At 42.6% G+C, this 25,151-nt stretch overlaps 9 protein-coding genes across 9 annotated transcripts; 1 reads left to right on the top strand and 8 right to left on the bottom strand.

Moving 5' to 3' along the window:
- Positions 1-2,081: 2,081 nt before the first annotated feature.
- On the bottom strand, positions 2,082-2,288 carry EAE97_005373 (uncharacterized protein; the record flags this gene model as incomplete). The annotated part of the gene is made up of 1 exon (XM_038875885.1): positions 2,082-2,288. The coding sequence occupies one exon, from the start codon at positions 2,286-2,288 to the stop codon at positions 2,082-2,084; it is 207 nt and encodes a 68-aa protein (XP_038733222.1).
- A 458-nt stretch (positions 2,289-2,746) lies between these two features.
- On the bottom strand, positions 2,747-4,732 carry EAE97_005372 (uncharacterized protein; the record flags this gene model as incomplete). The annotated part of the gene is made up of 2 exons (XM_038875884.1): positions 2,747-3,384; positions 3,481-4,732. 2 exons carry the CDS (start codon positions 4,730-4,732, stop codon positions 2,747-2,749), a joined length of 1,890 nt encoding a protein of 629 aa, XP_038733221.1.
- Positions 4,733-5,655: 923 nt separating this feature from the next.
- On the bottom strand, positions 5,656-8,166 carry EAE97_005371 (uncharacterized protein; the record flags this gene model as incomplete). Its single annotated transcript, XM_038875883.1, has 7 exons — positions 5,656-6,137; positions 6,197-6,403; positions 6,457-6,623; positions 6,675-6,875; positions 6,922-7,750; positions 7,908-7,960; positions 8,030-8,166. The coding sequence occupies 7 exons, from the start codon at positions 8,164-8,166 to the stop codon at positions 5,656-5,658; spliced, it is 2,076 nt and encodes a 691-aa protein (XP_038733220.1).
- A 2,269-nt stretch (positions 8,167-10,435) lies between these two features.
- Positions 10,436-12,479, top strand: EAE97_005370 (uncharacterized protein; the record flags this gene model as incomplete). The annotated part of the gene is made up of 3 exons (XM_038875882.1): positions 10,436-11,191; positions 11,240-11,564; positions 11,617-12,479. 3 exons carry the CDS (start codon positions 10,436-10,438, stop codon positions 12,477-12,479), a joined length of 1,944 nt encoding a protein of 647 aa, XP_038733219.1.
- Positions 12,480-13,135: 656 nt separating this feature from the next.
- On the bottom strand, positions 13,136-15,100 carry EAE97_005369 (uncharacterized protein; the record flags this gene model as incomplete). The annotated part of the gene is made up of 2 exons (XM_038875881.1): positions 14,862-15,100; positions 13,136-14,780 (listed from the first exon to the last, which is right to left on the bottom strand). The coding sequence occupies exons 1-2, from the start codon at positions 14,999-15,001 to the stop codon at positions 13,136-13,138; spliced, it is 1,785 nt and encodes a 594-aa protein (XP_038733218.1). The 5' UTR covers positions 15,002-15,100.
- A 916-nt stretch (positions 15,101-16,016) lies between these two features.
- EAE97_005368 (uncharacterized protein) lies at positions 16,017-18,394 on the bottom strand (the record flags this gene model as incomplete). Its single annotated transcript, XM_038875880.1, has 3 exons — positions 16,017-17,969; positions 18,028-18,291; positions 18,350-18,394. 3 exons carry the CDS (start codon positions 18,392-18,394, stop codon positions 16,017-16,019), a joined length of 2,262 nt encoding a protein of 753 aa, XP_038733217.1.
- A 433-nt stretch (positions 18,395-18,827) lies between these two features.
- On the bottom strand, positions 18,828-19,753 carry EAE97_005367 (uncharacterized protein; the record flags this gene model as incomplete). The annotated part of the gene is made up of 2 exons (XM_038875879.1): positions 18,828-18,980; positions 19,034-19,753. The coding sequence occupies 2 exons, from the start codon at positions 19,751-19,753 to the stop codon at positions 18,828-18,830; spliced, it is 873 nt and encodes a 290-aa protein (XP_038733216.1).
- A 1,313-nt stretch (positions 19,754-21,066) lies between these two features.
- On the bottom strand, positions 21,067-23,113 carry EAE97_005366 (uncharacterized protein; the record flags this gene model as incomplete). Its single annotated transcript, XM_038875878.1, has 2 exons — positions 22,564-23,113; positions 21,067-22,509 (listed from the first exon to the last, which is right to left on the bottom strand). The coding sequence occupies exons 1-2, from the start codon at positions 22,759-22,761 to the stop codon at positions 21,067-21,069; spliced, it is 1,641 nt and encodes a 546-aa protein (XP_038733215.1). The 5' UTR covers positions 22,762-23,113.
- A 559-nt stretch (positions 23,114-23,672) lies between these two features.
- Positions 23,673-24,800, bottom strand: EAE97_005365 (uncharacterized protein; the record flags this gene model as incomplete). The annotated part of the gene is made up of 1 exon (XM_038875877.1): positions 23,673-24,800. The coding sequence occupies one exon, from the start codon at positions 24,798-24,800 to the stop codon at positions 23,673-23,675; it is 1,128 nt and encodes a 375-aa protein (XP_038733214.1).
- Between the last annotated feature and the right edge of the window lie 351 nt (positions 24,801-25,151).

The raw sequence follows: 25,151 nt of genomic DNA, 5'->3' as shown, positions 1-25,151 counted from the left end.
CAAGCACATAATCACAATCCCACCTCGCCTTATCTACTCTGGTACATACAGCACATACAGCACCCCCAACACCTTCACCAAAAGGTTCAACATCGGACGCCTCGGACCGAAGAAAATCCAATCCTTCGCTTATCCAATTAGTTCCTCGAGATCTCTCTCCAAATTCCTCCAAACGGGATAAGAATTCGTATCGCATATCCAATCAGATTCCTCACCTCCCCCGTCCCCTATCTTCCCCTCTCGTTCTTTCATCATCGCGTCTCCATATCTCGCTTTTAAACATTCAGCTATCGCACCATCGCTCGCTCCTAAGTGCTAGTATTGGTTGTCCCCTTATCTGCTTCGTTGCATATGCCGTCATCGCAAGGTTTGTACGAAGTATGTGGTAGTGCGGGGTCTTTTCGATACCTAGGTAGGTAGGTAGGTAGGTAGGTAGACACCTGTACTTTGTTTGGATGGTGGAGGATAGTTGCTCTGGGGAGTAGATAAACTTCGGGGTGTTGACTGGAACAGGGGATGATGGTCATCTGATTGATGATGATGAATAATGACGAGATAACTTTCGAGGCTGACTTGATTATACGGTATGGTATGTGTGAATGTTTGTGTAAATGTATGTATTCGAGAACATTTATGCAAAGAATCTGTCTACTACCCAGCGCTTTCCAAGGTATTTTGAGAGCAAGAGATAGTTAGTGAGATATCTATCCTACCATCTCCACCACCGTGCTTGCACAATATCAAAAAAGTGTTTTTGATTTCTCAGGATGAGATCGTAGAGACGGGAGACGGTCCGTTCGATCATTGTATAGTTCATACGGTATTGAAGAGTGCATAGAAATAAGTATTCATACCATCATCCCGATCCTCACAAATGGGAATCGTGACTTCATCACTACACACTTTCTTCCTTTCTCTCGTCTGATCATTTCACACAACATCAAAGACCCCTTTCATAAATCCTCCCTCTCTCTAGAAATAATCTCACAGCTCGGAAGGAAAACTACCTGTTATGATATTCCTAACTGTAGCTAGCCATCACTGCGCAATATATCTATGAATTTCAATCATGATTATTTATTTCATATCTTTCGTTCGTGCCAGCAGCGGAAATTACGCATCCTTTTCAGATAAGAGAATACAAGTGTTAAGTCTCTAAATGATGGGGATGAGAATGCTCACATCCGGGAGTATTTCCATCAATCGATGGGTGGCTTGGAAAGTAAGATCTTACAATGCTACCTACTCTTCGTATCGCGTCGAGGAAGTTGTTCTGCTAGGGAGGATCAATTCGATATTGTGGACTGCACCGCACTAATGGATGCATCTTATTCAAGATCCTCCCTCCAAGATGATATTAATCGTTGGGGATATCATGGAATGCCTGCTACTGAATAACAGTTTCTTCTCTAGTTGCTATCAATATTTCTTTTTACCTATCAATCTATCCACACCATCAATTACAACATAGAAGAGCGAACTTCAATCTTCATCACTCCTTAGTTCCATGATTATACAACTCTAATAACTCTCCCCATATAGAACCAATACAATCCCGCATACAATAACTCAAAATCCATTCCATCCCAATACATACCAACCTAGTATATATTTACAAAAAACAACCCCCTGCGCCTCAAGATAACTCTTTCAAAGATCTACCTACCTATCTATATATCTCCAGCTGAAAATCCAATATCATATCATCTCATATCATCTCATATCATATCATATCATCTCATCACTTCAACTTCAACTTCCATCCGCACCACTCTATCCTACCCACTAAACTCTTTCATCGTATAACCATCCATATCATTTCCTAACAGTAACCTACCTATATTCGAAGAATTTTGATGGCCAAGCTGTGGATCTAAACCTCGTTTTGCTCTCCCTATATTCTTGATGCGGAGAATGTTTACACTTCTTACTCTATTCACATCCCATTCGTCCTCTCTTATACAAACCATACCATACCATACCATACCATACCATCGAACTCTCCTCCTCTTCGGTATCCAGCTATCTTGCTACCGCTCAATATACCCTACTCTATTTCTGTGTATTTCTATCTATCTTTTCTAACATTGCAAAGATTTTCTCGCACTGAAAAGCTCCTCCTCTGTCTCCTCTGTCTCCTCTGTCTCCTCTGTCTCCTCTGTCTCCTCTGTCTCCTCTGTCTCCTCTGTCTCCTCTGTCTCCTCTGTCTCCTCTGTCTCTATCTCCTCTCCCCCTCTCCCCTCTTCCGCCCGCGTACCTCTATGAGCATTTCTTCCTTCCCATTTCATTTCATTCCATTCTTAACACTCGACCAAAGCACAGAATTCTATCCGAGATCTCCCCGTGATACTCTACTACTCGAGGATACTAACCACACGAGTTTTAAATTTCTAGTGTCCGAAATAAAGTGAAAGGAGAAGAGACGGAAGAGAAGGAAAGGAATGAAAATGAAAATGAAAAATGAAAGAGGCAATCATAAATCACACAAGCACAATACATCTACAAACTAGGATAGTAAAGATTACAATGAAATATTATTAAGAGCCAAAAGAGCCAGTCAGTCAAAATCCCATATCGCCATAACATGCTACGCTCAGCTAAGCCATTAGAACATGTATCATCGCTATGTATCCCATTCCATTTTCCCATCAGCAAATTTTGCAACAGCTACTACTTAGTATCTCTCCCCATCTATAAATACTCCTTGTCCATTTCAAAAATTCATCTCTGATTCCTCGCCAAATAATTAATCTCCATAATGCAATTCATGAAATTCCTCATCATCACTCTCAAATCCCTCGAGCCACTCCAATTCTTGTTCCATCAATCCCTGTCCCAATTTTTTATTGATTTTACAACCAATATCTGTAATATCATCCTTGAAAAGACACTCTCTATGCCAGCTAATACGTTGACAGTGCTCCCACATATCTTCAATAAGTCGCTTTGTCCATTTAGCGATTTGTGAAGGGCTCTTGATAACGGTGTCTTGCTTTTGCATCCAGCGTAACTTTCGGAAAAGTCTTTCTCTCTCCAAATGAATGTATGCTGCCTCATACATTGTGATTCCTTTCTGTACTTGAATTTGAATATGATCTGGCATAGTTCGATTCAATAAACTGGCGATCTTATCGAGCTCATAGATGTAGCGATCCAAATCCTCTCCAAGAGTGCTCTCGTATGGATCCTCTTCGTATTGATGAAATACACCACAACCAGTACACTCATGAAATACTCCCGAAAGTCTCTCTTTTTCGACGAAAGCTGTCAACTTCTTAGATGCATCGACCATTCTTCTGTATTGAGGATCTAGTTCTTTCAAAACGGAAGCTCTAGCAGCTTTGAACTCTGTGACATCCTCCTTATCTTTGGCTACGATGGCTTCTGTCCTAGGTGTCAGCGATTTCCAGATAAATATTGCTTCAGATATCGTTCAGGCATGGAAGTAAGTTCATGCTTCAAGAATAAAGATTGACTTACTAGAAAAGGCGAGCTCCACTGGATGATACGATATAGGAAAGCGAGATTTGAAAGGGTTGCCAAGAGAAGGACCAGGAAGTTGCCAACCAAAATGACGAGTTTCTCTCCTACTCCCTTCATGACCTCTTTGCAAAGTGATCAAGTCCAATGTAAATCGTTCAGATCTTTCGAATGACACTACATATCGCTCTAATCGCTCATACATCTTGAATACCTTCTCAACGGGTGAAAGATCCTCCACAATAGCTTGGTATTTCTGGAGGATAGGCAATGCCAAATTCATAGATCTCACGAGATTGACCTCGACTGTCTGGGCTTCGCTATAAGGAAAGTAATACTCCGGACCAGCTCCGCACAAATGGGTAGATTGTGGTAAGTCTGTTTTAAATTGCGCAATGTTCAACTCCAATTTGATGTCTCTCAAGAGCCTCAGCGGCTGAAGCAGATATTTCAGTTGATCTTGAGAAAATTTGTATTGTGTATCCTCAGTCCTAATCGTAGGAATACCGTTATTGGCTCTCGCAAGTGCAAGGACGATCTCGAGAGATCTTTGTGGTTGTGTTGGAGCTTCTTGACATAGTGCTTGACAAAAGTGAACGAATGACTTTGCTGGTACTGGATTTGTTGGAGTCGGTCTGTATGCACCAGTGAGTATTCTCCAGCGCTTAACTTTCTTCAAGGCACTGAATGTTGAAAACTCAAAAGGAGTCTCTGTTCCAGAATATCCCATCGAGTTTCGCTCCAAATCATCCTCTGAATCACTATCATCAAAATCAGCGAAGCTAGGATCCGTAAATCTGGTGAGTGGTGATTGCGGGACATGAAGGGAGCCAACCGGACCATAACCACCGATGCATTCGATGATGAAAGTGTTTGAGCCATACAGAATTGGTTCCGCTTCGCTGTGAATTGCTTTACATGTACATAAAATTGCTGGGGTGAGTTCGAACTTGACAGATTTTCCATATTCGACAGCCTTGCCAATAGATTCGGTTTCACTCAGCTTAGGATTAACCAAGAGCAGTTTATAGATCTTGAGACGTAATTCGGTAGGAAGTTTTCTCATGAAAGGTGAAGTGGATCTAGCTTGGATAAGACTTTCTTTCGCGTCCTTTAACTCCGCAAGAGTACTTTCAATGGTAGCTTGCTTAGCCTTGATGGTATGACGGAGACTAGCACATGATTTTTGCTCTACTTCAAGTTGCATGCGAAGCAGATTGATCTGCTCATTTTTGGTTGGAAGTCTTGGCATGGTGGTGACGACGACAAGGACGAGGATGTAGATGATGCCGTTTTGGACTGTTGAGGGGCGACCTTTGAGAATGAGAACTACAACAAAAACCGGTTCAGTCGAGAGAATACACAGAAAGCGGAGTTGGCTATACATTTTATTTCCTTTACCCTCTTTTCTCACTGGCCACTCATGAATATCATATCAATTCATGTGTTGAGAAGTTGGGATGGTATCTGTCGTGACACGACTGTTCCCTACCAGTGCGAAGGTTACCAAATATTTGAGATGGCTCGAATAAGAAATGGAAGTTTATGGCTTGAGTGATTTGATTGAATTGAAGACAAATACTCATGGAGATGAAAAACATGAGATTTGGGAAATGATTTCATTCGTGCAAGTAAAAGTGAATGATTAAGCACGAGCTTGCTGCCTTGAGGGTCTTTCCTTTCTCAGAACGGAGGGGGAAGGAGCAATCGATGCAGAAATGTAGACATACATAACATCAGTCAAGACTTCAGTGCAGGAATCAAAGACATTGATTAAATGGAATATTCATGCCTTTCGTATATCTAGAATTGTTTTATGTAATGCTGCACATAAAATATGTCTACTACTTGATCACTTGTGAAAGGTGTAGCGATAAATGCGTCTGTAAATATCATCCATGGCCCTTTAGAGGTTCAACATCTGTGAAAAGCTAGGTAGGTTGTACCTATTGGATGAATGGAAGCAGTTGAGTATTATGCGGAAAAATGATATAGAAGCTCGAATTTTGCACCAACCTGAATGCCATACTCATACTGTAGGTTTTCCTTTCTTAGCTTTCCATACCGAATTTTTCGTTCTCACCCCTATCGTAAAAGTCGTAACAGTCTAGTTGTCATCCCCAGAATCAATCTAAATACCATCTCTCTTCCCCCATTTACCACTTCATCATCTTCCTAATTCTTGCCTTTCGTCGCCCGATCTAAATTGAATGCTGCACTAATCAAAGCCAAATGACTAAATGCCTGTGGCGTATTCCCCAGTTGCTCACCACTCCTCGCAATTTCCTCACTAAACATACTTAAATGATTACCAAAACTTAACATGTTTTCGAATATGTTAACTGCCTTTACCAGATACTTTCTATCATAAACACCCGCTCTGGTAAGTGCTTCAACCAACCAGAAAGTACACATAGAAAATGCACCTTCGCGACCACCTACACCATCTTCAGATGTAGAGGTATTGTAGCGGAAGACGAGGCCTGTCTCTGTGAGTCCTCCTTTCTCGGGAGAAAGAAGGATTTTATCGATTGTGTTCAGGAAACGAGGATCATTGGGAGAGATGAAGAAGACGAGTGGTGCGATGAGAATAGAAGCATCGAGCATAGTGCGTGATTCATAACTTTGGACAAACATTTGCTTTTCGGTATTGTAACCTACAAATTTATCAGTTGGCTCAAGTTGTCCTAAACTATAACATATGAATGTAAATTACCTTTCTGCATGATCTCTTCGTAAATTGTATCACGAACCCTCAACCATTCTGATTTGTTCGGACATGGCAAGCAACGCTTCTCTGAAAGACGTACTCCACGGTCAAATGCTACCCAAAGCATGACTTTGGAATATGTATAGTTTTGTTTCCTGCTTCGAACTTCCCAAATTGACATATCGGTATCTTGCCAAATTTTCAGAACGTAATCTAAAAATTCTTAGCATAAGGTACTAGTGAAAGATTGCCATGGAACAACATACCTAAAATCTCTCGAACTGCTACCCATTGATCCCAAGTGACAGGCTTTCCATACTTGTTCCAAAGGTAGATAGCGTCCATAAGCTCACCATAGATATCAAATTGTTGATGGAAAGCTGCACCATTGCCAATACGAACAGGTCCACTATCTCTATAACCAGAGAGATGGCTATGAATGGTTAGTCAATGGAAGAAAAGGAAACATATCCCAAATACTCACCTAAGCTCAAGTTCCGGGATATCAGTCTCACCCCTAATTGTAAACATGATTGGTAAAGCACCATCTGGACCCCTTGACAATCTAAATCGATCACTGATAAAATTCATGTATGCATCTGCCTCATCGACAAATCCCATCCTGAGTAGAATATAAATAGTGAAACTAGAATCTCGTACCCAGGAGTATCGATAATCCCAATTGCTTAGAAAGTTAGCTAGATACCTATAAAAGATCTCAGGATATTTACCGAACTCCTCCAATGTCTTCGGGAATAGAGAATGTTGGTGCTGCAATGATCGCACCAGTAGGCTCATAAGTCAATAATTTTAAAATCATTAAACTTCTGGCCACAACCTCTCTCCAACGACCTGTATATTTACATTGACCAATCCAATTTGACCAGTATCTCTGGGTATCGTGTTGTTGTGTATCTAAAACTTCGGTAGTGACGTCCCTGGTAATATGGTCCGGAATATCATCACGCAAGACGAATGAGATAGCTTGACCTTCTTGTAATCGTATATTTGCAACAACACCGTTACCTTTACCTTGCTTCTGCCTTACTCGGCGGAATATTAGGGAAGGGCATGAATCTATATTCTCCTCACCATGATCAATAGTCACATCGAGTTGAAGCTTCAAATCTTTACTGGAGAAGGTGACCGTTTTACTTTCCAGTGCTCCCGGAGGATGTTCCGGCATGAGAATTTCTAGATCATGTTCATCGCGGGCATAATTGAAGGCTGGAAATATCTCCACATCTAAACAAAGTTGTGAGATATGATGACTACCGCCGTGTTCAGGATCTTTCTCACCTAAATCGACGCTGCCTCGAATACATTCGACTCGTCGTACCAGCCATTTCTTTAACTCGCCCTGAACTTTTGTAGTCTCCCGGAAAGGCATGGAACTTTTCTTTGCAACATGACTATGATTTGGACGTGGAAAGAAGTCGATCAAATCAACTACTCCTTCTTCGTGGATATATCGAGTCTGTAGGATGTTGGAGGATGGGAGATATTGTTGCTTTGTATTGAAAGTAACTCCATCCGCAGGTGAGATGGAAAAATGGCCACCTGAGGTATTCGCAGAGTTAGCATTGGTAGATATGATACTTGGGGTAAGATAAAATCTGGGGTAACCGATGAAGCTCATTGCGGGATAGATAAATGAGGGGTAGCTTGATCTCCCCAGTATTTGGAGACGGCATTACAAACGAAGCTCCAAACCAACCTTTATCTTTATCCAAGAGTCGCCCAAATATTGAAGGAGAATCGAAGTCTGGCCTGGATTTATAGATGATAAGTATTCTGGAGAATGTAGAGATACTCTATCGATTGCAAAACATAGCTTACCAGCACATAAAATCAATACTTCCATCAATACCTACCAACGCACAAGTTCGCATATTCCCAATGAGACCATAGTTTTCAATTGGCAAATATCCTGTGTCATGGCGACGAGACGTTTGCGCAATACCGGGGACAGCCATTGTTGATAGATCAAGGCACGCGTTTGTCGAAATGATTGATGCAGGTTGCCTTTTGATGAGAGATGGCGAGAAAATAGTAGACGGTTCCAAAAAGAGAAATGGACAAAGCAATCAAAACAGTGTAACGAAATATTGCAGGAAAAGGAGATGTTATTGCAGTTAAGTCAATCCTACAAGTTGGTGAATTGTGATACGTCAATGAGTTTACACAAGATATAAGATTATTTGTGTCGCCATAAGAATGATGGCTTATTATATTTGCTGCAGGTAGGATTGAAAACAGGAAAATAATACCTTGATATTAAAATGAGTACTGGGTAGCTAATATGTTGAATCTCGGATAGCCACGAGAGAAGCTTGAGGAGAAAACGCGATCAATCTTTTCGTCATACCTACGTTACGGACGGGACGGGATGTGAGGGGAAAGCTTGACATTTCCGACGTTCCGTTAGAATTAGAACTAAACCCAACTCAGGTCCCTTTCTCTTTTAGTAACTTTAGCAACAACACGACCGACCACACGACGACATGTGATGGTTGACTTTAGCAATTGACACTACTCGAGTAGGTACGAGACCAGGTAGATAGGGATGTCCCGTTACCCAAGGTGGGTGCTATGAAATTCCCAGCATTATCTTGGTTTCACCAAGAACCTCAAAAGAATCAGAGGGACAACATGAGATAATTGTAAGAAGATATGTTGTGTCCGCTTAATTGAGTGAAACAAATCGCTATGAGAAGATGACTTTTATGGCTTCATCGTCTGACACAACATAAGCGGTCAACAAGATAGCTGAACTATTTAATAAAAATTAAGAGCAGAGGGTTTGGAGTGTTGAGAGTAGGAGTAGGAGTGGGAGTGGGAGTGTGAGTGTGAAGAACCTGTCAATGCAGAAATCCTGTCAACATTCGAGATCAGATACTTTCTTGGACTTGGACATTTGTTAACATTCTATTTGTTAACTTCACAGGAAGTCAGTCTATTATACTTTGGCTCCTAAGGCTAATCATGATTGTGATTTGTGCGTTTTCACCTCATCCTAGAATGTATTGACGATCTGTGGGAAGAATCATGAAGGATGCTCAAGATGTCCAAGATGTTCAGGAACTTTTCACTTCTAGAACGACAGATCATACATGTCTAGACTAGGATGTAACTCAGATGATAGCTGTCGGAACGGGGCGGAAGTAGTTCAACATACCAGGTACTTAGTTGCGCGGTGGGAACTGGAGTGGAGCGAGTATACTTTGCAGAAAAGTCATCACGGATGTCCGCATTGTCCGGTCAAGAGTGTATTTGTGTGTTTATGGCTAATAAGAGGGAAGGAGAGAAGGAGAGGAGGAGGGTAAGAGAGACGAAATATATATATGTAGATAATTCAAGACGATGATCCATAACCAATATAAAACCTACGAAACCTGATATCATAATGTTGAGAAGTCGAGACTCGAGTGGACAATTGAGGTCAAAGCAAACTCCTAGCTGTAGATAGATAGGTAGATAGGTAGGTAGGTAGGACTGATTACCTTCCCGTTGCTATGCTATTGTCCCCAAGGGTGGTAATATCTTTGTTACTCAATCCAATACACCAGTTCCAGTCCATCCAAATATGTACGTGATATACCTCTTCATCGAGTCTTCAATCATGTAGGTAGTATGGACTGACAACTCCTATGAAATGTACCTAGCAATCAATGGATGAATGATTGAACAGACAAATAGACAAGTATATATGAGTAGATATATATAATTCTAAATATCAGAAAATAAACCCAAAAATACATAAAATCTCACATATTAAAATTAAATCCTTTAATTTCGTTTCACAACATTTCATTCGTACTCAAATCAATCGCCAAGTCAAGTAAGTAAACCAGTCGCGTGTACCTCATACCATACACCTACAAAGCTCACACGCATTTGTATCACACCTCGCCATCACTTAGTAACACAACTCATCCTTCTGCACTGTTTGAACCTTGGACATTGGACATTGGACATTGGACATTGGACATTGGACACTGTACACTGTACGATTCTCTGACCCTCTTTTCGAACCCCCTGATGCTTGCCAAGATTACCAAAAGATCCAAAACTTATCCATAATCGGAGATAAATCGCAATCAAATCGCAACTCATCACGGTATAGCGAGTAAACATAGTTAAAGTGTGAGGGTCTGATCTCCACACTACTACACCATTCGAGAGGTTACAGGCCCAAAAATAATGAAAGCACATTAGCAAATCAACCCTGATTCAGTAATTACCATGGCCTTAGAAGAAGAGACGAGATTCGAGAATCCTGCACAACATCATTCACAATTCGAAAGGGAAGAAGAAGCAGCGGCAGAAGAAGAGGAGCTTTCAAATACCCTACTCAGATCCGATCGAATCTCCACTACGAACACTTCACTCGAATCTTCGCAATCACAATTACAATCCCAAGCACAGTCCCGGTCAAATCAACCCTCACAATCCCATTTTCCCATACAAACTTTACCAAGAACCTCAATCTCTGAAGCATCGGCGCGGTCGGAAGAAGAATTGTTAGAGCCAGATGCTGCTACAGCTCTCGCAGATTTACATCCAACAGATACAAATATGGATTCACAACCTTCGGGTCATCGGCGGAGGAGGAGTAGCATGATGAACAATTTAGATGGAAGTTTACGAGCTCCAAGAGCAAAGCGATCACCCAGAACATCGACAATTGGAGTCGATTCGAAAGCCGGTGATAGAGTGTCAGACGACGATTCGAGATCAACTAGTGATGATATGGAATTAAACCATTTCTCAGAAGAGGGTGACTTACAAGACGATGAAGAAACGGGGTTGACTGCTAAATCCAAAGCGAAACGAAAGAAGAAGAAGATACGGCATCAATCAATGGATCATAGAATCGCGGGAGAAATCAAAGTAACAAAAGATGAGAAGAAAGAAGCGGATTGGAATGTTATAAGGAAGAGTTTGATGAATGGAGTTTTAATAGGACTTTGGTATACGTTTTCCCTATCAATATCTATAGTAAGTTCATCATCTCCCATCTCAAAGATATTTCTAACTTTCAAGTAGTATAACAAATGGATGTTTGACCCAAAACATCTCAACTTCCATTTCCCTTTATTTACAACATGTATGCATATGCTAGTACAATTCTCTCTCGCGAGTCTCGTCCTTTACTTTCTTCCTCAATTCCGACCTCGATACGATTCCATCTCCAACCCTCATAATACACATGTATCGGATTCAGATATGGCTCAACATGAGGTGGATTCGAAGAAACCGTTAATGACGAGAATGTTTTACTTTACGCGCATAGGTCCATGTGGAATGGCAACAGGATTGGATATCGGTCTTGGAAATATGTCTTTGAAATTCATCACCCTTACATTTTATAGTTTGTACTCCCTTTCGATTTCCAAATACTTCCATGCTAACATATATAAAAGCAATGTGCAAATCCTCAGCTCTAGCATTTGTACTTCTTTTCGCATTCGTATTTCGTCTCGAAATCCCGTCATGGCGTTTAGTCGGCATCATATTCACAATGACAATTGGTGTTGTAATGATGGTATTTGGCGAAGTGGATTTTTCGACAAAAGGCTTCGTCCTTGTTATATTTGCCGCATTTTTCTCCGGTTTTCGTTGGGGTTTAACCCAAATCCTTCTTCTTCGCAATCCAGCAACTTCAAATCCTTTCTCCTCGATTTTTTACCTAGCTCCAATCATGTTCGTCTCGCTTCTCGTCATCGCTACCCCCGTAGAAGGATTTCCCGCCCTTTGGGAGGGTCTTAAAGCTCTAGTAGAAGTAAAAGGCCCGGTTTTTGGTCCTTTACTTCTTCTATTCCCTGGTTGCATAGCATTTTGCATGACGGCTTCTGAATTCGCTCTGCTGCAGCGTACATCCGTCGTTACTCTATCCATCGCAGGTATCTTTAAAGAAGTAGTAACAATTTCAGCTGCAGGGTTGGTTTTCCATGATCCTCTCACCCCAATCAATATTTCAGGTCTCTTCGTTACCATAGGTGCAATCGCAGCATATAACTGGATCAAGATCCGTAAAATGAGAGAAGATGCTCAAAATGAAGCACATAGAATTCATGAAGCGACGGAAAGAGCAAGAGAAAGCGGGAGTGATGCGGACGGAGAAGATGCGGAAAGTGATTGGGATGGTCAGGAAGGCAGTTATGTTACGAGTGATGGTGATGTGCTACCAAATCCGGATAGATTCCAGGTTAAGAAGGGGGAAAGCTCAAGAGCTGAACATGCACCTTTGGTGGGTGGGAGTTCGAAAAAGGATTTGAGTGATTGATTTCTTGTTGATTGATTGGTTTGATTGATGGGAAGATTGGTGGGAGCATGGAATTGGGTTGAGTTGGGTTCAATCGCATTTTCAGTATAGATATTTATTTTCATATCACGAGGAGCGAGATGGCGAGAGAAGAGATGAGGTATATATTTATATAAATATGAACCCCGTATTGTGGGTATGCAACGAAAGCAGGTGATAGCATGAAATTGGATGGGGATACCCGGCGTTTTTCTGTATGCATTTTGGGTACTTAGATACACTGTCTTACATGGTCATTTATGGATGGGTTTGGGTGGTAATATATAGATGGATGGTTGGTTGGAGGGTGGGTTGGTAGCATAGCATAGCAAAGCAAAGCATAGCTAGCATGCGTATGAAGATATTTGGTTTCTTTGGATAAAGATTGTAGAAATGCTTGATTGGATATCGTTTGACTTTGACTTTAACTTTGACTACCTACCTAGGTATGTATATATGTATGACCGTGTGTGTAAGTATAGAGTTGGGGTATCATTATCATTATCATATCAGATGAATCTCTCGTCTTCTCTTCTATATTTTCAACGTCTCCCCTTACCACTCCCCTCCTCTATCCTCTCCCCCCCCGTCTCATCTCTAAAGCTAGAGCAATAAACCCTCACTCAACGCACGATTTCCTATCCCCAAGAAATATCAACTCTCCTCTTCATCCCCAAGCCCTTCCCCACCTTCCCCACCAACTTCTCCAAATCTACATCTCTCTCCCCCTCCCAAAAGACCCTCAAACAAACCCCCTCCTTCTTCCCCTTCTTCCCCAACCCCTCCTCCCACGTTCCCTCAAACCTCAACCCTCGCACCCCCTCCCCGCTCATCCGAGGAACCATCACAACCCCACAAACCACCCTCGCCACCGCCCCCAAATACTCACACCACCACGCCTTTTCCTCCCCCAACACCTTTCTCAGCCCCTCCAAAAGTCCTCGATCCACCTTCCCCACATCATTCTCCCACCGCGCACACATCGTCAATGCCAACACCGCAATAACCCCATGCGTCAACCCGGGCATTCCTGCAATCGCCCCGGAAATAGGCGCGTGCAATGCGCGCGCCGCGTTGAGATTCGATATATCCGCCATATTGTCACCCATATGTTTTCCCACATATTCTAAAATTTCAGGGGTGAAGATTTCCGTGCCCGGCTGAGCAACCGGGAGAGCGGAAGAGAGGATTTGTGCAATCGCGCCGGATTGGACAGGGGTGCTGGATAGTTGAGACGGGAAAAGAAGAAGAGGATGGGTTTCTTGTATTTGAGGTGAAAGTTTGAGATATAGAACTCCTTCGCGATTTCCTCCGCCGCAGAATATCACTTCTCTGATATTGGGAACGGTTGCTATGATTCCCTCGACCACCTCGACGATGGCGGGAAATTGTTCCCGACGTCTCTTACTCATGCCATGGATCTTTTCTTTCTCCTCGGCATTTACTTTGAGCATTTCTTTCGTTTGTTTGAAGCGTTTTCCGGATACTGTATAGCCGGCGATAGAGGGGATGGGATATGGATTGATGGGATCGGTATGCATCAACATACTTCCGTAACCTCTGAATCCTCCACCGCAGAAATATATCGTCACACCCTCATCCTTCACATGCTTTTGAAGTTTGGGAAACCTGTGACATAATCCCTGAAACGTCTCGTGAAATCGAGAACGCATATCAGTGCGAATATCATGAATATCACCCCCCTTCATTTTCGCCGTCATTTTCGCTGCTCCAAAAGGCATACTTTTCGCACACGCCGCACTTTTCGTCCAATATCTTTCCCCCTCTTTCTCCCCCTCCATCTCTATTTCCGCAACCCCTCCCACCCCCCTCACAGCACCCCCACTATCCATAAACGTCATCTGCACACTCCCACCCCCCAAATCCATCATCACGCCCTCCACACCCCCAAACCCACTCCTTGCCCCCAACGCCCCTAGCAAACTCTCCACCTGCGGGCTCAAAATATCCACTTCCAATCCACTCTCCCTACTAATCGCCCTCGTCATTTCCTCCCTATTCTTCGCCGTGCGCATCGCCTCCGTCGCAAACACCCCAATATTCTTCCGCAAAACACCATACGAATCGCATATCTTTTTGAATCCCGCAAGACATCCCGCCACGCGCGAAATCGTGTCGGCATCGAAGTAGAATTCTCGAGACCCGGGAAGCGAAGAGTGTAGCGCGTCGTAAAGAGAAATGGCAGCCCGATCGCGATAGATGCAGGGAAGGAGACGGGAGGTAGGAGGTGAGAGATCGGAGATGGAAAAGCGAATTCCATTGCTAGGGTTTGTTTAGTAGGGGATTCTTTCTTTCTTTGGCGTGAGATGAGAGGTGGAAGCTTTAGGAACAGTGAAAATATACCTTCCCATGTCAACTAAAGCATATAAATGATCTGTGGATTTCTCGACGCCATTGATATCATGAGGGGGCATTCTGGTAGAAATGTTATCAATGGTTATGACGGATGGATCTGTCACAGAGGTATTTGTGTTGTCTCCCATCTTGAAACAACAGATTATTGAAGACGTGTGAAATCTTTGAAAAGAATGTCTCTGCGGTTTAAACCAAAGTCATCTAGAGAATGACATTGAAAGTGGCATTGTGGTACGCGCTGCCAACTTTTTTGAGGACTTGCATGTTGTATCGCTGGAAAATGTGCCCCGCATTTTGGAGGGGCATGACATGTGATTGAAATTGTTCCTTGACGTTGTGGGTTTTGGGCTTTGGGGTTTACACTGGAGCCATTACCATTTTCAATCGTTCTGCTACTGAAGATCTTATGGCTGAAGATTCCTGAAAATGTTGAAGATCTTATTTATTAGTAGTTCAGTGTATGTTGCCATCAATCTCACATATCATATTGGCCACAAAAGCTGGGATATAATCAAGTTAGGTAAGATAAAAACAGTAAATCTCTATTCATACAACTCATAGTATTATCGTACAAGCAGAATAGGAAAACAATAAGCAAACAAATCTGAAAATCAACGCTTGAATCTTTTTGGCAGAGAATTCATCCATCCACCAATCTTCATCCATCAATAAAGTTCCACCACAGTTCACAATCAATACCATGTCCACCAATGCCCATGATGATTCTTAGAGCTACCCTCCTTTCATCTCCTCCATGAACATACCCATTCATTCGTATAAGACCACTCCGGTTCAGTTCGGACCGATTCAAGGCAAGCCACAAGAAAATCTCGAAATCCCTACAACCTATTCACTAGTACCCATATCACCAACTCAAAAACCAATCTTCCATCTCAATATCCAAACCACTAGTTCTATCAATTTCAAGGTTCTATCATGCCCCAAGGATGAATCCAAGGAGGAAGTCCCTCACTCACAAAGTAGGAGTGTTTTCAATTATAGAAATGTGAAGTTTGAAATCCTCAAGTCAGTCGTTTAGTTATGGTGCAGCGAATCCCGTTATAGTAATAATTCCAGAGAGATTCCTCGTATCATCCGTCAAGTCGGGATGGTTGCCAATGCCATCCATGAACCATGCTCATCTTACATGCCGTGATGATCTTCATCCACGTTATCATTATGATGATCGACGCCGTGAAAGGCATCGCCAAATGCACTATCATCGACGAGATCACCCAACCCATGTCCATCATCTCCCATAGCGTCACCAGCATCATATGAAGCTAAAGCATCACCAGCTGTGTCCAAATCTTCAAGATCGAAATCATTTTCATTGAGTTCAGTATGATGTTCTTCTTCTTCGTGTCCCTCTTGGTGTTCTTGGTGTTCTTGTTGTGGTTCGGGTAAGGAGGTAGAAGTTGTTGGTTGTTCCAATGTATTGTTATCGGAAGATGGCTTGGGAAAATCCGACAATGTTGACTGTTGGTTCTGATTTTGATTTTGAGGATTTGGTGCATCATTATTTGTATTATTGTTAGAAGGGTCTGCTGTAGGTGAGACACCCCCTGGTGGTACAACAACCCAATCTGATGTATCAGCACCGGTTGCGGGTGGCGCTGTTGTAGTCATAGGTTGCTGAGTTTCTGCCGTTGAAGATGAATCTTGCATGTGAACATCATTTTGTTCCTGTTGTGGGGGAGATTGACTCTGTTGTGTAATTTGTGGTGTTCCCATAGTTTGAGAGAGATGTGGAGATGCCATATGTAAAGCTCCAGCTGGTGTAGTTGCTGCAGAAGGATGTTGTAGGTGACCAGGAGTTGGATAACTGGCACTTGCTGGTGTTGCGTGTGATGAAGATGGATTACTATTGTGGAATTGATCCAGTAAACCAGCAGTAGAATTGGTCATATCAACATCACCAACATCGGTGTCATTCATAAGAACACCACTTTGTTGAGAATTGTTTCGTGAAGGTTGAGATGGCGTAGGGCTTGCTCGTGCAGTGACTTCTTCATATCCACCATCTTGAATACGACGAAGTTCACTAATCGCAACTGCATGACGACCAAGAGAAGCTTCAACTTTTGCAAGAACATCATCAACCTTTGAAGGAATCTTGATAGGAGTTTCAGATTCTTCATTCTCTTCTTCGTCGATTTTACCTTCAAGTCTCCAATATTCGGGACCAATATCTGAAGGGTTATCGACAGCTGTACGCAATTCTTTCTCAGCTTGAGAAATAAGAGAACCTCTTTGAAATTTTGCAAGACGCTTTGCATGCTTAGCTTTCATTTTTTCAATATCCTTGTTTGTTTGGGCAATAGTATCATGAGCTCTTTTACGGAACTCATCTGCCTTTCCAGGATCAAGACGACCAACATAATTAAGTGTTGGTTCTTCAGTCTCTTTGAGAGGAGCATTAAATATGCCTTCAGTGAGACTGCTTAATTCACCACGGAGACCAAGGCCAAGGTCTGTGGGAACAATTTGGTTGATAGCGTAGGGTGAAGAGAGTACTTCCTCCATCCACTCATAGTTTGCAAGAAATCTGCTATAACTGATCTCTCTAGGTGTTGTAAGATCAAACCAATCCCCTCGAGAATTTTCTTCTTCGTCTTCTTCGACAACTGCTGCAGCATTATTTGCGACTGCGGCCTGAGCAACATTTGCTGTACGAGCGCGTTTCGATGGTGGACCAGGTTGAGGATGAGTAGGATATGCCATTGATTGGGGAACTCTTGGCGGAATGCTTGCTGCATACATTGGAGCTCCTCTTGGATGACCACGAGGGAAATCAATTTTTGCCCAATTTGCTCTGTCATGAAGTAAGAACTCCTTGTGAATGAGTTGACCTTGTTGATGTAGGTATTGTCGTGTACTCATAATGGTTTGGATTTGTTGATTGATTGGGATCATATGTGGTGGGAGACGATCCTCGGGAGGAGCTTGAGTATAATGTATAATCCATAGATTTGGATCAGGTGAAGGGTTTTGGTTTGGAATTCGTGGTGGTAAAAGTCGATATCGGCGACGAGTATGAGATGCGATAGGTTCTCCAGTACCATAGCCAATTTTGCAATAATAAATTTCTAGAGTCTGCGAGAGCAAACGAGGTCAGTTAAATTCTGCCCAAATCACATTCACATAAACTCACGCAGCCCATAACTTCGAGAGAAAAAGCTGTCTCTCCAGGAGCCCAGACGTAACCATCACTTGGGAATTCCTGACCCAGTGTAGGTGTTTGCCATGATAATAAGACTGTGCCATCAACCGGTCGGTCCAGGTAAGTCCAATAAACAGGAGCTTGATCGCGAGTAATTTTGGGTCCGTTCATAAGCCATTCTGCGACTCTTTCGGGATGTAGTTGTGTAGGTGTAATTGGAAATCGATATGTAGAGAGAAGATGAACGTGATGTAACTGCGCAATGAATTAGATTATTATTGACAATTGAAGTTGGAAGAAGTTGTAAACATACCAAGTCGCGATGAATCCCTTGAGAGGGATCTTGCATTACCTGCATCGTGGAGGTAGTAATTGAAATCGCGAAGAGAAAAGCTTCTAATTGCCGCAAGTTTGAAGAAAATTCGACCAGTAAAGAAATTGATAATCGACGGGTGAAGTTCACAATAAATCTGTCGCGAATGTTAGCAGACGCGAATTTGGTGATGGAAGTTGAGAAGGCACTAGTTCTCATCTAGCACGTGATATCTTACCTCGATGTACAACGAAGGAGACTCGTGAAATAAGAAGTTTATGGAAAACTCGATGAAGAGTCAGGATTTCAAAATCTTTGGTTCGGCCCCAGGTATGAGCAGCTGTCAGTGCCATATTCTCAAGAGAAAGTCAGTTGCGGGCATTCGCCCAGGAAAATCCAATCCAATCCAAAAGAGGACAGCAAACAACGAGTCCTTCCAAAGTTCCAATTTTGTGCCAGAATCTCGGGCTACGGTACCTCAAGCAATACCATATTCATTGACTTCTCCCTTGTAATAAAGTATCAAGGTCTCGGGTTCCAAATCCATCTCTGGGAATTGTGCACATTTAGCATTGTGCTCTTCCAAAAGATATCCATTGAACCCGTCGTAGTTCCAGTCATAATCTTCTCTCTGATTGGATCGTTAGTTTATTGCATCTGGATGGTCAAACGATTTTAAAAGACGGATGATAGCAAGTCAATTAGATAGACGAGAGATACAACGAGGAGCTTATAGGGCACGCAAGAGTGTATACTGACAGTATCCATTGCATCGCTTTCAAGGGATCTCAGCACGTTCGCAACCCCGAATTTTACCACCTCCCGACCCAAGGCAACAAAACCCTTGCCATTTGGAAGTTGCAAGAGTCGATCTTCCGAGATAGCTAGAGGAGACTTTGGACATTTCGAAAAATTTGGGAGGAGCACCGGCTTTGCCTCTTTCTTGTTTTTGACAACTCCGCTAAAGGTAGTTTCTCTGGTGAATTTTGAGTTGAATACTGGTTTATTTGACTTTCCTGACCTTTTCGTTTGAATTCTGCCAGATGTCTTCGTCTGGATAGGATATCCGATCTTTTTATCAAGATCCATCTGATCTTGCTTGGGTTCGACGCGTTCGACGGGATTGCTAGACTTTTCCAAGGAAGTCTTTATTCCTCGAAGCAAAGCTGCTTGCTGTTTGCTCAAGGGACGATGAATGAGTCGATTGGGATGATTAGGAGAGGTCGCAGAAGTTGGCTCTGGGCTAGACACCATCTCATCTGGGCTAGAAACCTGCTTTTTGGGAGACGTTACCGTCTTTTTTATGTTCTTCGCAACTCTACCTTTTAGGGTTTTATGAACAATTTTTTGGTGCATCTTGATGGGAGTTGAAGGAGCGAGTGTGTTTAATTGAGAAGAAAGCATTGTGATTGTAAAGGTATGTATGAATTGTTAATACGCAATTGTGTATAGTTATTTAGTTGTGCTTATTGATCGTGGTTGTTAGTTGTAGTTCTAATTGTTTGTATGGTAGTAATCGTGTGTGTTGATTGTAGTCGTCGATATGGTGGTGGTAACGCAGGTCGTAATGGTTGTAAGTTATTTTCTAGAATCAGATTTACTTTTTTAAGGAAGAGAAGAGGATAATTTATTTTCAATCAAGGCTACAGTGCAAAAAAAGAGGCTTGGAGAGGACCACAAGGTGTCTGCAGTACCTTACTGACCGTATCGGAATTTCATTCGCTTACATTCAAAGCTGACTTTTGGTATTCTATAGTGAATTTGGATAGGCGACTATGATTGAATATGATGAGGGCGATGATAAGGAAGTGAAAGCGAAATTTGAGAGATTTAAATGAATGTGACTGTTCTGAAGCCGCTTCAAGAGTTTGATGTGTTGTTAAGTAGTGATTATGAGATTTCGATGTCAAGAAAGCTAAAGCTTCGCTTCGAGATGTGGGATAGGGGAAAATTGGAAGAGTAATTCAAGTCACAGTTCACAAGAACTGGCTCTAGATTATAGACAAAGAACTTTTACACTGCATTATGTGTTACGTAGCAGTGAGTTTAAGCTTTATGGCTGTCATCGACTCCAGATCAGCATATTATCTACTCTTTGCTAGCATTGTCGTCGACTCCAGATCAGCTCTCTCGTCTGATCGTGGTTAGCATCTCCACCTGTTCTCAGTCATCTGTCTCACTCAATCACACATCATTTCAACAGGAAAGGAACATAAACCTTAAGACCCTCTCAAGCTCAAGGAGGATATTCACCCAAAGATCTCCTCTTTCATGAAAGGAGGTAAGGTAGAACTTGGATTGACGATTTGAAATCATTCATCATATTCTCGGGGTTGTTCCAAAATCATAAGGTCGTCTACATACTTCATCACGCTTGTCAGGTAAGAAAAATACTCTATTATTCTGTAATCCTGACACTTTGAGATTCAAGATTCTAGATGAGTTGATGATGATACAGAGATTCTGGGTGGCTTAGGACTGCTCGGGTTATTGTTTTTGGATGGTTTCGGATTTCTGATGAGATGATGGTTTCGTTTACTTGCTTTCGATCACTCTTGCTTCAGAACTTAAGGTTGTATAGTGTTCATTATCTTAACTATCAATGCCTTGCACCAAAAGCCTATTATTGTACCGCGGGATGTTCAGATTAAACCCCTTAAATTCATAAACCTCCCAAGAACATCCACCCCAAGAGTCCCAACAAACCCCCAACAGTTCTACCACTCCACAACCTTCATCCTCACGTTCATTCCCCCTACCGGTTTCGTCGTCACCACTCCACCCACCTTCACCTCCTCCTCCTTATCCCACATTTCCCACTCCAATCCCCCCACCGTCCCCGCCAACAAACACTTAAACTCACTTATTGCAAACCCTCTCCCAATACAACTCCTCTCCCCGTGAAAAAACGTCATATTGGCAAAATTACTCTCCGCCCCACCGGTATTCGCACATCCGTCTTGGAGCCAACGTTCCGGAGACCATTCGTCAGCTTTGGGGCCCCAGAGAAGCGGAGATCGGTTGATGGCGAGCGGGGAAATAAGCACGCGTGTTCCGAGGGGAAGAGAGATGGGTGCAGAGTTGGGGAGCGTGATGCTTGTTGCGCGGGTGGTCTTGCGCACGGAGATAGGAACGGTGGGGTAGAGACGGAGTGTTTCTTGGGTCATGGCGTTGAGGATGGGGAGAGAATCAATGATTGTGTGATCTGGTTGTGGGGAGTTGGGATCGCTGGGAGAAGGAATTGCAGCGTGGATTTCTTGACGGAGTTTGGTTTGCCATTCGGGATGGATGGCGAGGAGATAAATGGCCCATGTGAGTGCTGATGATGTGGTTTCGTGACCGGCGGCTAGGAATGTAAGGAGTTGGTCTTCGAGATCCTCATTACTGAAATCGTTGGATCGGACGAGGATACTGAGGATATCCATTCCGTCGACTGTTTTACCTTCGCTTACGGCTTGTCGTTTTTTATCAATGACTTCGCGACAAAATGTTCGAAGATTCCCGGTTGTTTCGGCGATCACTTTGCTATGTTTAAAAGGTAGTTTCTGAATGAGATCTTGGGGACCGAAGATGTTGGCTGCAAAGTAGATACCTTTACTAAATGTGGGTTCGAGAAGTTCGTTGTAATCTCGTACGAGAGGATCGTCCGGATTTCGAAGAGCACCGAAATCTCTACCCACACCGGCTACACCAATGATATCTAATGTGACACGAGTGGCCCATTCGTTGAATTCGATATGTGATTCATTTCTTTTTTCAAATGTACTTGTTTCGCTTATTTCTTGAGAGATACCTTCGACAAGACCAAGAGCTTTGGACCAGAATACTGGGTATAATTCTCTGATATGTTTGACTTGAAAAGCGGGAAGTAAATGTTTGCGTTGAAATTTATGTAGAGAGCCTTCTGACATGATAGGCCCCTCACCCAAGATCAAGGAAAGAAATTTCCGAACTCCATATGGTTTTTCATAATCGTATGAATTATCCGCTAGAATACTTTTCAATACTTGAGGAGATGTTGGAATAAGTCTTTCAATATTGCCAAAGGATCGAATGCGGATCAAACCATCATTCGGTACATTTTTAACGAATTCCTTGATTTGATGTCCAGGTGGTTTGGTAAATTGTGCTGTACCATTACCCCAGAGATAGTTATGGGACTAAATATGAAAATTAATTATTGAAGGAAGTTCTGAGGAATCGAAAAAACTCACCACTGGACCAGGTAGATTGCGAAGAGGACTAAAGAAGAAAGGATAGATGAACATGCGCCAAAATGAAAATAATGAAACATCAACTAAAAGAAAACGAATCGCTGATCTCGAAATTCGGTCGACGATGAAGTATTGTGGAAATACGTAAACCAAGATTGCAGCAAGAGCTGAACAGGCCAGCCATTCTGTTTTCCCCATCTTTTCAATTTTTCTCAATCAAATATATTCGTGTGTAAGAATGCAAATATAATTGCAAGTAATTCACAACAATAGGAAGGACGAAGTAGTACATATATATATATCTTATATCCCACAACCTCGACTCGCATAACCATACAAAACCGTACTATTAACACTTTAGAAACAATCTACCAGACGATCCGATGGGCGTTTCAACAACGAAAGAAGGCTAACCAGGCAATCCATCAATAGAGTACGATCAAGTTCATCTTTCATCTCGGTTTCACATGCTATTTTGACATGTTTACAGCTTTGACAACACCAAAACTGTTTGGTTTTTGCCTGAAACACGATGCGATGGAACAAGGGGTATGTTTCTGAAAATTTCTTGCGAGCCAGTAAAAGGGTTTGCAATTAAGGTATCATCAAGGCTGAATTAATAAATTTCGATAATGTGTGGCGGGGTAGGATAGTATGGGGAAGTCTTCTTTCTTTGGCAAAAGCACGCGGGGCATACAGAAATGGCTGACTAACCTAACTGGAAGCATTTTATTGCTACTATTCCCCTTAGACACGAACCGATCATGGCCACACTAATAATTTCACAGAAAACAAGTTATAATTTGTAAGTAGATATAGCTTGAAAGAATTATAAATGCAAACAATTGTTATGCTTGTCTATCGAGTAAAAAATACTGCTCTGGGTAATTTCGACAATACACATTATCGTGGCGTTGTATCTCAAGGATCAGCTCTATCGAATGTGTGCCATTACTAAATCCAAAGCCATACCTCGGTAGGTGCCTTTTGACATGCGCCGACGATCATTACTTCTCTCTCTCGCCCTTCTGTTTCGTCCTTTCTTCCTCTCTCCTAGACTTCAACTGGCCTGATACCCACTGACTTGATATAAACTCTTACTTTGACAATTATCCCAAGACCTTCAAGCCACCCTTGGTTTTGCTTCCTGCCTTTTGAATGCCAGCTCCAGTCCTATCTTTGTTACCTTGTCCTCCGTCAATCCTGTTACCACCTTTGCCCTTATTCTTGTTATTCTTTCCATGTTTGTTGTCCCTGGGTGTGACAGCCTTGATCTCAGTAGTACTTCTTCTTAAAAGAACAGGATGACTACCGATATATTTTCCTTGCATATCCCTAGCAGCTTGAAAGAAATCATCTCCATCACTAAAACTAACAAATCCATACCCTTTGCTTTTCGTAGTCCGTTTATCTCGAATGACTCGTGCTTTTTGTAAAGATGTCCAGCGAGAAAATGCCTTGTGTAAAGATTCATCAGTAACTTCACCAGCAAGATTACCAACGAAAAGGCGAAAATGAGAAGGATCCCATTCAAGAAGGGAAGAATCTGTCCATTGTGAACCGCCACCCGTTCGTACAACTGTCTTTTGATTGGTCTTAGAATCCGATACAATTGCTGCGACACCTGTATCATTATGCGCGGCGTTCGTGATTGCCTGTGAAGTCATACTGGGTCCAGTCTCGGTTCTACCTAATGGTGTCGCGTTCGCATTCGATGCTGATGTTGAACCTTCTCCAGTTGCTGGGTACTTTCGAACAGCTCCAGTATAACCATTATTAGAGGCAGAAGTTGCATTTGCATCCTTTCCGGCGTATGCGCTTTGCCATTGTGCTATCTGTGCTGCCATCTCTGGGTCTTCATCAAACCCACTCATACCACGCCCTGCAGATGCTGTCGGTGGCGCGAAGGGATTTCGAATTTGTGGTGCAGCTCCATATGCAGCTTCTTGTTGTGGTGCAGCAGGATATGGATTATATGGTTGAGGTTGTTGATAAGCAGTGGGAGGTTGTTGAAAGCTTGGATAGCTTGATTGTACCGGAGCAGCTACTGATCTGGGAGCAAAACCAGTAAAGCCGCCATATCCTCCTGATGCAGGAGGTCTCGATGGACCATTATTGTTATTGCTAAAGGCAGGTTTGAAACCGGCTTGCGGATTTGTGGATGGAGGTGGTCGAGCGGGTAAGGAGGGATGCGGCGAAGGTGTGGATTTGATACCTGGTGGTGGTGGATAGGACATGATGAATTGCTGTACGTATATATCTCTTGATGAGTGTTTAGACGTACCTTTGCGCTTTCAAAACGCACTGGTTATCCCAAAAACCCTGAACAGAAACTGAATAGTTCTTGCGTGCGGAACTCTATCGTGAGTGTTGCGAACTTCCCTGATGTAGATGTCTTATGATTTGTTGTCAAGTGGCGTTGAAATGTGCGCGTATTTGAAAGGTTGATATGGTTGTGATAGTTTATGATTTGGCAATACGACCGACGTTGTTGTCTACGATGAGGCGCCGAGCATGCACGAATCTAGAATTATTTTACATCACGTGATGTATGGTTAGTCAGCTTATGAATATTGAGGATCAGCTGA

Source organism: Botrytis byssoidea (assembly GCF_014898295.1).
Source record: "Botrytis byssoidea strain MUCL 94 chromosome Unknown BBYS_009, whole genome shotgun sequence".
NCBI lineage: Eukaryota > Fungi > Ascomycota > Leotiomycetes > Helotiales > Sclerotiniaceae > Botrytis > Botrytis byssoidea.
The sequence above is the reverse complement of the archived record's forward strand: the minus strand, read 5'-3'. Positions and strand labels throughout refer to the sequence as shown.